Source organism: Amblyomma maculatum, chromosome 4, assembly GCF_055883805.1.
Source record: "Amblyomma maculatum isolate TAMU_Amacu chromosome 4, ASM5588380v1, whole genome shotgun sequence".
NCBI classification, from domain to species: Eukaryota; Metazoa; Arthropoda; class Arachnida; order Ixodida; family Ixodidae; genus Amblyomma; species Amblyomma maculatum.
In genome coordinates this window covers 99,940,198-99,954,635 of record NC_139347.1, presented here as the reverse complement: position 1 = coordinate 99,954,635, position 14,438 = coordinate 99,940,198, and the positions used below count along the sequence as shown (strand labels likewise).

At 48.8% G+C, this 14,438-nt stretch overlaps 1 protein-coding gene across 1 annotated transcript in view; it reads right to left on the bottom strand.

Moving 5' to 3' along the window:
* The window catches only part of LOC146191791 (dual specificity tyrosine-phosphorylation-regulated kinase 4-like), a 177,919-nt gene that overhangs the window by 29,188 nt on the left and 134,293 nt on the right, over nt 1–14,438 (bottom strand). The window contains exons 3-4 of the mRNA XM_084602292.1: nt 8,148–8,362; nt 1,224–1,387 (exon numbers count right to left, since the gene is read on the bottom strand). Of these exons, the coding sequence (XP_084458418.1) occupies nt 1,224–1,387; nt 8,148–8,362 (379 nt within the window). The remainder of the gene's footprint in view (nt 1–1,223; nt 1,388–8,147; nt 8,363–14,438) is intronic.

The window sequence follows — 14,438 nt, the reverse complement described above, 5'->3', positions numbered from 1 at the left end:
TGCACTCACCCCTGTCAATGCGCGTGCCCAGGAGGGGTCCATCAGTACGTCTCCATCAAGCTAAATCTCTCTAATAAATAAAACACGTAACAGGAAAACAACGTACGGCTGAGAACGTGGTTCGAACCCGCGGTAAGTTTTACTGGCCGCTGCATTAGGCAATGAAGTCATCGCCGCAGCCTCGCATCGCACGCATTGTTGTTGTTGTTGAGCGCTGTTGTCTCACAGGACATGGCACATGCACGTAACGTGTTGAATACCTACTTTCTCGTACTGTGCTTAGTTGTTTTCATCAATTTTCATTCTTGCGCGACTCAATACCAAAAGAAAGACCACTCGCAAGCACTTGCACGTGCGAGCAGAAATTTACTAGTGTCACTCACCGCGCGCATGCGCAGACTGGTCTTGGCTGACGTCATTGCTGTGGGATCTTAAGAGCAGGGATCCTGCCGCCTACGCTCCCGGCCTATACCTGGAGCTTCCTATCGCTCCACATCTTCCGGTGGCAGAATGACAATCAACTTATGCTGATTGATGCGCTAGGCAGATAAGTTTAGCTCTACTCATTCATTATGCTTATTCATGGCACTTTATGCGGCGCAGGTGGCGCTCGGCTAAAGAAGGCAAGGGATAGCTTAGAAAGTCACTGCTCAGTTAGCAGTGGTATTCTAGCTAGTGGCAACGCTATGAGAGGATCAGGTTAGGGGGAATAATGGCGTGCTAGAAGGGAGACGGGACATACGGGGCAATATTCTTGTTGAGCCCATTTAATGTGTCTGCCTTAATTCAATGGCTCCTCAATCCGCCTTTTCAGCTTGTGATCTAACCTTGACTACTTTTATATACTCGGAACAACTTCCAATTCTACAGAATTAAAGGACTTTGATTAGCAGTATGCATGGCAGCCGCTGTGCTCCATGTGAAAGCAGATTCTTAATTTTTACAAAAGATAAAATAAATCACCGATAATTTGGTAGCTCAAATTAAAAAAAGCGCAGTTCAACCATTAAGCACATGCAAAACTTGCATAAGTTCTATGTGCTCGTTTGCACCCTTAACAACACTTCATCCGAAAATTCGAATTCATCCTGCTTCCAGGCATTATATACATGTCTCGGCAAGGCCAGCGCTACCTTATTTTTGTTAGCCCTTAATGTAGACGACTTTCAACCGATAGATCTACCGATCGGAAGAAACAGAGGGATGTCACGTGGTTGTGCTACCTTGATATAGGAGCCGGTCTCGTCGTCGTATCCGCCGTTCTGGCCGACCCCCTCATCGAACTCGATCTTGCTAGCGTCCAGGCCCAGATACCAGATGTCGCGGTACTGGGACGCCTCGGTCCGCTCGTAGTTGCTCAGCCGGGTGCCGTAGTACAGGATGGCCTCTGCGTGAACGGACAAGAATAGCAGCGGAGTGATGAACCTAAGTTACACTAGGGAAAGAAGCCACAGACACTCATATCGGCAGTGCTTACCGGCACGGGATATCGACTCTTCAAAAGTGAGTCGAATCTGTCGCAGTTCTCTGAATGCGTAATAATATGGGGGTATCTTGCCATCGCCGTGCAAAACTATGAGGCAGGAAAATAAGCGAGCGAGAAATAGAGCGATAGGAGAAAGGGATCAATTTGATTTGCGGGGTTTAACTTCTCCACACGACTTAGGCTATGAGAGACACCGTAGTGGAAAGCTCCGGAAATTTCGACCATCAAGGGTTCTTTAAAGTGCACTGACATTGCACGGCACATGGGCACCTTGAGTTTCGCCTCCATCGAAAAACGGCTGTCACGACCAGAAATGAAAATGATTAGTTACGGTCATCTCATCGCTTGCAGTGCTACGCGCAAGCGGCAAGCGTTTCAAAAAAAAAAAAAAAAAGCTAGACACAGTGCGCAAACCGCAAGTGAGCAAGTGATACTTTTCACTCGTACGAGCCTCGCGCCGGTGAATTATAAACAGCGAGGTGGAGGTTTTAATTTTGAGATACTAGAGCGTCAACACTCGACCGAACAGTGCTACTCACAGTTATGCGTTACGGATACGGGTATTTTACGGAACAACTTATTGCGAAGTAACGATGCCACTTTCATATCTGTAAACAAAAATGGCTTTATACAAACGGAAGTCAAGTTTGGTGGCTAGAAAGCATTGGGTGCGCCTTTGTGAATGCTCAAAGTTCAGAGCAGTGGAAAAACCGCGGGAGTTTTGCGCGTTGGCGAGCATGGCCACATACAGCCAAAGTGTCATCCGCTGCTTTCGCATAGGTTGCTTCTGGGGAGTCAAAGCCATAACTCGCAGGTACCGATTAATTTCCAAGCCAAGGTACCACTGCATACGTATGTAGTACATCTTACGGAGCGCGATAGTTAACGTGGCAGAATAAACCCAGGGGAACTTCCCAGCGAAATTACCGGACAAGGGTGGTGACGAAGTCTGCTATGAGACGAAGCTCCCTCCCCAGGTGCGTGACCCACAACTTCCTTTGCTGCGCGTCAGCTGCAGCGTATATATACCCCCATTCAAGGCAACTTTCTTTCCGCACGAAAGCACGAGACTCTGCCGCCCGTTTCCTTATCAAAGAAACGACGGCCTTCTCAGTAGCCGCGTCCGTCTGAACGGGGAACGTCCACGCAAAGGCGTCCGTGTGCTGGGCAATATCGGTGCATATTAAAGATCCCCGCGTGGTCGAAAGTACTCGACAGCTCTCAAATAAGGCACCTCGTTCTCTGTTTCCACTTTCCCTCCCGCCTTCCTTCCCTTACGACGCAACACTACCTAGTATGGCGCGGTCAGGTGTCCAAGGACAAAGTGTGACAGGTACAGCTTTTTTCCTTTCCTAAAATCAATTTGCATTTAATATTTATGGCTCCGTCTCGGTGGCGGAGTGATTAAGATGCCCGACTACTGTTCCGGAGTACTCGGGCTAGAAATCGACCGACGGCGACTGCGTTTCGATTGTTGAGAGGAATCCGTGTGCTGCGCGATGTCAATGTTGTTGTTGTTGTGGCTGTAGGAAGAAGAAAAATGAAATGCACGGGTCTGCTACTGGCTCTGTAGCTGAGCCACCTGATTGATTTATAGGAAGGGAAAGGCGCGGTAACTGTTTCACTTGTTTTCTGTGGACACCTCAACTGTGCCGTAAGGGAAGAGAGGAAGGTGGGAGTTAAGTTGGAAGGAAAGAAAGAGGAGCCGTAGTAGAGGGCTACGGAGTAATTTCGACCTTTTTGAATTTCGACCATAGGCCTTAGTTGCCTGTGTGTCATAAAACACAACACAACACACGAAAATAAATTCTGGCAGGCCGTGCATCTTTATCGCAATGGTAACCCGCCATTCTTGAGCGCTATATACAGTGGAGGCCCATGAGCATAATTAAATCAAATGGTACCCTATCCTCATTTTCAACGCATAAGTACCGAATGCCATGCGGGTCTAGCGGAAAATCTTTCATTAGCGTTCTTTGCAATACGTCCCAAAAATATACTCCTTCCGAACAGTGTAAAAAAATATAGTCTGTGGTTTCTGGCTTCCTGCATATTAAACAATGTGATCCCCAGGGTATGAATAATCCCTTTTTCTCCGAAAATGTTTTCACCTGCAAGGTTCCGGTGTGCAATTTAAAAAAGGTTTTTGCTCCTGGCGTCACCTGCATTCTTTTTACCCTTTTTAAAACATCTGCACCTGGGCCTCCATCGTATAAGACCCTGTACAAAGGCACAGGGAACATAATGTCACACAATGCACGATAATTTCTTTCGTTTTACTGTAGACAAATAATCACTTGAGAACCGCGCTGAAAGGAACTGAACACTTGCTACGACTTCTCTACAAAAGCCCTTAATCCCTGCGGAAAAATCTTCCATTGAAACCACGTACTCCGGTAGCAGCCGCCTCAGTCTGACTTGGCATACGGTGCGTAGAACGGGTCGGTCGTGTCTTTAAAAAACAAAAAAACGACTGGCCAGCTGTCGCAAAAACAGGTGGCCCAATCCAAGCCCACCATCTTTTACTCGTCTGAACAAGTTAGTCCGGCTGCAGCGCTCCCATTCAGACGCCCAGGCAAATACAGCGAAATTCCTGTGCAGTTTCTGAATATTTAACCGTGAACAGTGCAACACCTGCATAACATACCAGAACTTACTGATAAAGAACAAATTGCAAACTGTGGCCCTTGCAAAAATAGATAGGTTGGTCCCTCTCCACTTTTCAGCTTTGTCCTTTATCTCTTTAGCCTGCCCTCTCCAATACTGTTCACTGTCACGGTAAGCCATAAGCGGAACTCCCCAGTACCTATCTGGTGTCGTCGTCCAAGGCACATTGGCAAACCGTTCAGGCGTAGATGGCCACCTTCCATGCCAAAGGCCGAGGCACTTAGACCAGTTAACTCCACTACCGGTGACGCGATTGAATTTGCGCAAACACTTCACAGCTTGCCATATGCCCCCTCATCATCGGTAAAAACAGCGATGTCGTCTGCATACGCTAACAGCTTTACTTCGGCTGCTTGTACACTGAATCCCTGAATGATATTATTCTTGAGTATTTTCAAACAATGGGTCTCTATATAGATGCAAAATAAAAGAGGGCTGAGGGGACAGCCCTAGCGTACGGAACACTGTACACTGCTGGGGTCCCCTAAACATTTGTTAACAATCAATCTCGTCGTGCAGCTCCGGTACGCCAAAGCCACGCTCTCACGGACAACAGCTAGAACCGACATTCACATGGTCTAAAATGGCAAACAACAGTTCGTGAGCGACACAGTCAAATGCCTTTGCTAAGTCAATCTGGAAAAAGGCACCCGACCATTACTGTCATTACAGTATTCTAATACACTGCTCGCTTTATGGATATTGGTGAAAATGGAGCGCCCTTTGATCCCAAATGTCTGATGAGGCCCAACTATGTCTCTAATCATGGTCTGCAACCTTCGCCATAGAACCTTCATAAAAATTGTGTACTCCACGTTTGTGAGCGCTATTGGCCGGTATGCAGTAATCAGTCTTAGCTTACTTATTTCATTTGTTTTTGGAATGAGCACAGTGTGGGACGACTCATATGACGGAGGAAGAGCCTTTTTTTTTTGAAGTCTTCGTTAAAGATTACATTTAGGACAGGGGCTATTTCGTGTTTAGGTACTTTATAAAAGGTCGCACTGAACCCGTCCGGTCCTGGGGATTTGCCGGGGTTTAATTAATCAATTGCGTGCTCCACCTCTGTTTCTGTTATGTCCAGTTCTAATCTGTCTTTTGTTTCGTCGTCGAGACGCGGTAGCTCAGCTAGAAACTCACCCTTAAATGTAATACCATCTACCGGGTGTGATGCGAAGAGCGCCTGGTAATGTTCGAAAAACGCTGTTTTGATATGATTCATGTCTGTTGATAATACCACTCCGCATTCTATTTCTTCGATGTGATTAGCAATTGAAAGATCTGCTATTATAAGTCACGAAGAGAAACAAAATGAAGTGCATTTAAGGACACTGCTTCATAAAATGGTAAAACAGGAGAGCCGAGGACCGGGTGAATGGATGGAGGACATAAGGAAAACCAAACAAAAGCTAGAACTAATTGAGGAACAACGCTACCGGGCAGCGCTGGGTAGGACAAGGGCCGAAGACACAGCTGCAGGCGAAGCGTCAACGAAAAGAGCGCTCGGTTTAGAAAAAGACCAGTCCCAGCACCGTAGGGTCAGGAACAGCCACCCTTCACCACCACCCGTTAGTCGGCCAGCGATGACCTGACCGATGTTATGACATGTAGCGAGCAGACATTGTGTTTAGGAGGCGTTGGTTAACCCCTCGGCCACCGCAGCTGGTTGCGTTCGATCGCACAGCCGTCGTAATACAAACGCTAGGTGCTGCCCAAATAACATACGTCATACTGCGTTCTTGTTTCGAAGCGCAATGGTGAAGGCGCAAAATTCTTGGCTCATGGTGTACTCTAGCGCGCGCGAGATGGGTTTTCTTTGTCTAGCGTTCCAGCCGTTTCCATGACAACGTAGGGGACGCTACGCCGTACCGCCAATCCCACACTTGCAGGAGCACTGCAACGAGCGCGCGTCAAGGAACGCCACGTGACAGAACCGTGTACATCATACTGCGTTCTTGTTTCGAAGCGCAATGCTGAAGGTGCAAAATTCTTGGCTCATGGTGTAATCTAGCGCGCAAGAGATGGGTTTTCTTTGTCTAGCGTTCCAGCCGTTTCCATGACAACGTAGGGGACGCTACGCTGTACCGCCAATCCCACACTTGCAGGAGCACTGCAACGAGCGCGCGTCAAGGAACGCCACGTGACAGCAGCACCGTGTACATCATACTGCGTTCTTGTTTCGAAGCGCAATGCTGAAACGCAAAATTCTTGGCCCATGGTGTAATCTAGCACGCACGAGATCGGTTCGCGAGATGGGTTGTCTTTGTCTAGCGCTCTAGCCGTTTCTACCGTCCAGTCACACACTTGCAGGAGCACTGCAACGAACGCGTGCCAACGAAATGAAATTTCCACTGTGCGGCACGAGCCCAGGAGAGGCGATAGCGCCTTTAACACTATCATTTCATTCCGAAGATATTTAGCATTGATAGACCAGCACATGGTTGCATTGTTGAACATATCTAGATGGTTTGGTTTTGGGGAACGGGAAGGCGCAGCATCGATCTCACTTTTCGGTGGACCCTACACTTACAATGAAGGGCATACAATTGGCGGCACCTGTGTCACGGTTTCAAATCCCGTGGAATCCGCGTGGCACACAGAAAGGGGACTGTCCACATCTACCTGGGTCTTGTCAGGCGGGCATCCTCGCAAGTACGCAGACAGCGACGAGGCGCGCCGTGCGAAAGGAGCATTGCTCGGTGTGGGAGAGACGTTCTGCGTTTCTGTGTCCAAGCCCCGTGCTCGTGCGAGCCTTCAACATGCCCGACGGACACGCCGCGACTACGAGGGGCCGAAGCTTTGCGACAAGGGCGCCAGCAAGACGCACAGGTACGACAGCGAGACGCCGAGCGGAACATTCACCATAGATATGTACTATAAAGAAACGTGCACTTGCAAACATGCGCCTTCATTAATACCACCCGTTAAAAGGCGATTACATCTGACGACAAAATTGGTTTGGTTTGCTGTGGCGCAGTAATACTCTCGCATTACCAGTCTTGAATGTCCGGAGGCGAAAAGCTAGGCGCCCGTGTGCTGTGCGATGCAAGTGCACGTTAAAGAACCACAGCCGGTCGAAATTTCCGGAGCACACCACAACGTTAAACCCTCTAAAACCGAACTGAAACGCGCCGCCGCCGCCTCGGGCTCAGAAGCCGGATGCTGTTCCACTGCATGACTACCGAGTAACCGCGGTGAGTAACTGCGCCAAGCAAAGATACATGTCTGCATTACAAAAAACAATGGGGCCAAATCTGTGATAATATGAACGGGCAGCTTGGAAACAAAATTTGGAGGACGCTTAAGCTTCGCCTTCAAGAGTGGAACGCGATAGCGTTATTGCACCTCGTTCGCACCGCCCACTCATTCGCTCGGTATGCTCTTGAGTCACACAAAGGCATAGTTTTCATACTCAACACTTCTAAGTGCACTGTACAACTTTTTTCTAATTATTTATTCAAACAAGTGCTTCTCACAATCTACATGAGCGAAGATAGTGATCTAAAGAAAGGAAAGACGCTTGATTCTACAACCCGTGAGGGTGCACGGCGAAACGTCAGGGGCGAGTGGCGCGCCACGTGTCGGGGCAGCGCCGCACATTGCGAGGAGGGGTTCTTCTGTGTTTCCCGCAAGATGGCTCTGCATGTGCACAGAAGAAATGTAGCGGAAACGTACTTCGCTACTCGTGTAACTGCGACTTCTGTAAGTAACATGCTCATAATTACCGATATACACCGCAGTATAACGTTCTACGGCACGTTTCTAAGGCAACACCGCATTCACTAGAAGCGCTTTTGTACCGCTTTCAAGCATTCCATTTCGATTCCCACCCAGCCCATCTTGGAAGTTGCTTTTTATTTATGAAGTGTATGCCGGGATTTATCGCTCACGGCCAACGCCGACGACACCGGCTTTTCTGCGACACGAGCTCCTTAACGCTACCGCGTTAAAATATGACGATTCCGCTCAGCTGGAAGCAGTGTGTGTCTCTTACCAGCGGGTGAGAGGGGTAGCCGCCGTCCGTGCGGGTCGACATTTGGTCCGTCGGGAGACTGCCTCCTGCGGTGGCCGTCCACAGAAGACACGGCCGCCGCCACGCCGTTGCACGCCGACTCCAGGTTGCTGCCGCGCAGCTCGGATATGCTGCCGCCGTTCATGATGCCGTTGTTGTTGGCGTTGTTACTGCAGCTCTGGCTCCGGCACGCCGCGCTGCGGTTAAATGAGAGAAATAGAGGTCATTGTCAGGCGTCGATTGGCCTTCAGCTCTGTAGTGAGAAGTGGAGCTTCGCTCCAAAATGCCACCTGTACCGTAACCTCCCGCGTAAATCTAGGATAGGCCGCGACTTCTAGTGTAAGGTACACCTAGCCCAAGCACGATGGTTTTGCCTATTTAAATAGTAAAAATTGGTTCGCAGAAGGGAAAGGTGCTGTAACTGTCACACTTGTTTTCGCCGAAGCCCTCCACTACGGCTCCTCTTTCCGATTTCACTCCCTCATTACTCTCTTTTCTTACGGCTCTGTTAATGTGGTCCTAGCCCCCGCCGCTGGGCTGGGACGCCCCTTCGTTTCGCCTCCATCGAAACGCAGCCGCCGAGGTCGGGTTCGAACCCGGGTACTCCGGCACAGTAGTCGGGCGTCTTACCACTGCAGTGGTTAACAGCGCATCGCACAGCACACGGGCGCCTCTTCGTTTCGCCTCCAGTTTTGCCGATTTCCGGATCTCGGTTTTCGCCCGCATAAACGAGTGTTGCTATGACAACAACCAAGCCTAGCTCTTACTTCCTTTGCCTTGCTAGCGTTGACTTGTTATGAGTGGCAATGACTACAGTTAGCCTCATGGCTACCATACCATGACCAAGGCCAAGATCAAAACTGATCGAGTCCAATTAACAGTAATAAAACATGTCTAAAGCACTGCTTAGCAAATGAAGCCTGACCGTATACAACCACACACTGGCGTAATTATGTCTTCCTAAGCGTAATTGAGTGTGTTGTCCAGAGCTCTTCAATACTGCCAGTTGTTGTTGTTGTGGCTGTAGGAAGAAGGAAAAGAAAATTCACGGGCCTGCTACTGGCTCTGTAGCTGAGCCCCCTCCGCTGCCTCGTGCAGACTGGAGATTTATTTAAAACTGATTTATTTATAGGAAGGGAAATTCGCGGTAACTGTCTCACTTGTTTTCTGTGGACACCGCAACCGCGCTGTAAGGGAAGGGATGAGGATGGGAGTGAAAGTGGAAGGAGAGAAAGAGGAGCCGTAGTGGAGGGCTACGGAGTAATTTCGACCACCTGGGGATCTTTAACGTGCGCTGACATCGCACAGCACACGGACGCCTCTTCGTTTCGCCTCCATCGAAAGGCAGCCGCCGAGGTCGGGTTCGAACCCGGGCACTCCGGCACAGTAGTCGGGCGTCTTAGCCCTGCACCACCCCGGCGGGGCCAGAGAATATAGAGAAGAAATAAAAGGAAGAGGGAGAGAAAGACGCGCGCCGCAACAACAGCCGTCGTCCACCACCGAAACGGTGGCGGGTGCAATGACGGCCTACAACAGATAAAAATTCTGTGGCAGGCCAGTGCAACAGACTATATAGACTATCAGCCAAGGAAACCGCACCATACTATGCATATTGGTCGGCGGATATTTGTGCTGCGTTAATAAAAGATGGATGAAAAATAGCGTAAAATCAACCAATTGCTCCTCTACTATTGCTCTGTTATTTTTCCTTGCATGTAACAGACACACTGAAGTATAGCTTACATTTACGATTGCCGTTGTAATCGGTTATTTTTTATGACTTGTGAAAGTCTGTATACGAGAGAAGAACCTCATCTATTAAGCTGACTGCCGCACTCTTTGAACCCGTAGGTCGCGGCAAGAGTGAAATAAGAAAAATGACTTATCGTGACTATACTTTTATTGACTATACTTATCGTGATACCATATCATTAGATAAGCAGTGGGAGCGAAAGCGGTGAGCTCGGCGTTTTTGGGAAACCTCAGGGCGATAACTAACACAGGCTACAACGATGCACCGACTTTACTGAAACTGGCTATAGTGAAACACCGGATAGAACGAAGCTTCGGCTATAATGAAACGCCGATGATAGCAGTTTGGAGGTGACACATCTGTGACAGGTGATAGTGATTGGGCTACGATAACCTGATGATAGTGACTTAGTGATGTTACAAGTAGCGGTAATGGTCGTGGTGTTACAGTAGGTACGCCAGGCTGCAGAAAGTTAGAACAAAGGAAGAGAGAGTAGTGAAAAACGTTAAAGTTGACAACCCCTAAACTTTTGAATTTTCGTAAGAATTCCCCGCGGTTTGAGGAATGTCAATATAGGGTCAGAAAAAAAAAATCATAAATTCATCTTTCACGAGAAAATACAAACATGTTGTAAGTGGTGATGCAACTATTAGACAATATCATTCCTTTTGAGCGAGCGCCTCTCACAGCCCGAGGCACCGCTGAAAAGAACTGGGATTCCAATAATCCCCCTGGACGTGCGAGAGCTATCTTTACGCACCAGAACGAGGCGTCCTTCAATGTTCAGCAAACGGCCATATAGTCACGACGAAGTCAAATTCAATAGTTCACATGACCCTTCCACTATATACACTCTCACGGGTTGGGCAAGTCTCTTTCTCTCTATGAGCAACGCTAACCGGCGGATTGTACGCATTTATCACCTTCCCTCAGGCTGTGTAGGGCATTGCGAGTTCAGCTCTTGGCTCCGCAGCAAAAAGTAAGTCGATTCCTTTGCCGTGCCTTCTCTCTCTCTCTCTCTCTCTTTCTCTCTCTCTCTCTCTCTCTCTCTCTCATTTTTTTTTTTTTGCTGACTTACTGCAGTGTACTAAGAAATCCAGACTGAGAGTCAACTGATAAAGCAAAGTAAGAAGGGGGAGGGGGGTGGAGCCGGTAAAGTTACGAAGCTCACATTTGCGTTATAGACAGTGACGAAGATGACGCAAGCCGCACCGCGTCGTGCTTTGTCACCACCGCGGCAGTCGAATCCCGTGGACTTCGACGGACTGATGGTCGCTCTTTCTTTCGCCTCTGTCTGCCTTTGACGGTCGGGGCGTCGCCCAAGGCCCGTTAGTAAATGTCGATGACGAAACGCTCATTGCGCTGGACGGTAGCGCCTGGGTCACAATTGGAAAAGGAAAGCGCCTTGATGAAGAGTGCGAGGGAAATCAATTTGCAGCGAGGGCGTCTGCACAGTTCGCCTTCGCAGCGGGTCCGTGGGCGATCTTCTTGGTTACGTCGTCGAAACACGCCCCAGTCGGTGTCCCATGCAGTGCATAGAAGAGAAATGCGCTGTCAATTACCTCCGCTGATTGGGCCACCGCCCATTGTGTTCCCCCCTGCAGCGTGCGAGACGATTCCAGCGTTGCCTAATCAAAAAGGCATGAACGATCCGCGCCGCTTCCTCTTTACTTTCAAGTTGTCCTGCCCTGGGGTAACGTGATGAGAGCTTTGTTCGCTTACTGCTCCTGTTTCAAAAGCGTGGCTGAGTCAGGAGGGAGAGATGGAGGCGACGGCGTAGTTTATGAACTCTTGCGCTAAGCTTTTCCCTCCTTGTGACAGGCTGAGCTCGCTTAATCAGTTCTGACTACAATCTTGGGCAACTTACGTACATGGCGATAAATTATGTCTGAGCACTGCCTGTCATTACTTCGCTTCCAAGACAACGCTGAACGGTACGTCACGGCATATTTGCCAATTTTAATGTGACGGCGTTAAAGACACCGTCCACCTGAAAATACGGCGTCGGTGTTGAGGGCGAAAAATTACGAACATGGCACTGGCAAGAGGTAGCTGGCAGCTGGTATGGCCGCGCAATGACTGGACATATATAGGGCTGTCTGGAGTTACGTTTGGCAGGAACTGCCAACTCAGGCCTGTCCCTTCATATGAGAAGGCGATATCAGAATGACCGTGGATAAAGAAAGGTACGTCAAAAGGATCCGATGACTGTTTTTGATGATGTGGCTAATACGCCGGACGGACCCAGGTACTATTTTCCCCTCGGGTACGTCGGTTTTAAAGTCCGGCGTATCACCGGAGGCATCCTCATAGGTTCGGTGCCATAAGTATACAACGATGTGTTTCGATCATAATTACATGACAAATGCAGGTTGGCGCAATGCATAAGTTTGAGTAGCATGGTGGCTAGCTTTAGTCCCTGTTTCTCCCGTGTCTATACACTGCCCGAAATGAACCGATTGGTGCCCCACGAGCGTATATACAAAACTTCAGTGCAACAACAAACTGTTCAGTTTGTGCTATGCGCGTTCGCGATCATTTCTGTTGTATACTGCAGTGCGTGGGACAAGTCGCAGGGCAGCAGCGTTGAACTGAGAGAGAGAGAGACCCTTTAATGAAAAACAGAGATTTTAGCCGGCGTTTAAATTTCGCTGACATGCTACTCTGTGTAAGAAGAAGAATTAGGGAGGGAAAGATTGAAAAAGAATGGTGAGGAGCAAATTTACTCCTGAATTTAATTCCATGCAAACAATCTTTTGTATCGAGGTCCGGCGCTGCATATCTTCTGCTCGTTTGTGACGACAGTCATCCGATAGGAGTTTAGACCCACTAAACTCCATGCGCGTTAATTTTTACCGAGAAAACTAAGCTGCATGCATTTAAGCACTTAACTGGCTAGTTTTCCCCGAAATGCCCAAAGAACGTCGCTGTTCGTGCGGAAGCGAATCATGCACGCTTCCGGCTTTCCGGTTGTGCACGGGTGTATTGCAGTGCAGCGCGTATTTACCCCTGCAGGCTCGCCAGCCTGCTGATCATCGCCGCTGTACCAGCTATATAGTCATCTAGTAGAATCGGCATCCATATTTCCATGACTATGAAGTAGTCTCTAAAGAAAGGTTTCATTAATAAACATGATATTCTATCCGTCTGCATGTAAATAACTATAAGCCATAGCATGTCATGCGGATTACAACGCACGGACGGGCGTTCCGCACGACGATGTGCGTACGTGTTGTGCGGGTGCAGGATCGAAGACAGCGTAGATGTTAATAATAGCTAGCTGACATTACGAGCAGATGGTGGTGAAACTAAACGAAAACTGCTCGATCGTGAATGTGCGTACATCCACGTGTTTAGGCAACCTGTGCGCGTGAAAAGCGGTGCTCGCCGCTCACAACCCTAAGTGATCTGCACCATTGTGGAAATGCAGCTGCATAAGAATTGGCGAACCGTTCTTAGCACCTCCTCGCTTCATGCACGCGTATAAAGCGGCATGCAGACATCCGTTAGACGTGACTTTAGTTGACGTTTGCTGTACCTGCACCGAGAATCGAATGGATACGTCGGATGTATCTTTTAGGTACTTCGTATCAGAATCAGCCCTCCGGGGCACTTGAATTCAAGTTACTCCTAGGTCGCGTAGGCACGTTCATACGATTTGGTTAAAGCGGAGCCACCGAGCATAGAACCAGGGAGTAAGTGAGTGGTGCTTTATATGTGGGCTGGTAGCCTACACTATCGCGCCATATACCCTTAAAAGCGGAGCTCATGTGTGTCCTATATTCTTTTCTGACAATGGCGTTTTACCACTTGTACTGCTGCGGTTTTCTTTGCTATCCACACTTCCCCTGTTTTCTTTTCCACTTGATTTCGAAGGCACGAGCTAACCTCTGACTACCAGTTGTCTACGCAGAACCGCTTCATTGTGACCCGAAGCAGTGGCTGAGCGCGTGTATGGCACTCTACTGCTGAGCACCAGGTTCCGAAATGGAACCCACGCCATAGCTTCCGCATTTCGTGGTCCCGGTATCAACTAAGTGTGCGACAGTTACTTCGCCTTCCCTGTCCCGGTGGCGCAATTAACACGCCAGTCTACCGCACGCATCGCAAGTTCTCAGTGGTCAGCTGCGCGCAGATCGCTGTCGCTACGTTTCATTCAGCACTTTTAGCTGAACCCTGTTCAACCCTTCCTTTCGCCATACGAGTGCCTCGTGTTTTGCCAAGGCGCTGCATCGCGCCTATATGAAGTTAGTCATTTACAGACCGTGGTGATTAGAGTATGCGATACATGTATATGGTCATGCCCACGGCATCTGGAAACCAGATGGCGTCACTGCAAAATGTCGCTTCAGCGACCAACACGGGCGCTTTCACCGTGATCAAGAGCATCCCAAGGTCAGAAGCATTCCACTCTGTCTTCTTGTTCGGTCCCTAACAACGGGATATCCCATTCAGTAGCCTTAAATGGTTTTAATAGCTTAATGTACGGAGTGCTTAAGCAATGCATAAATGTGATGTAA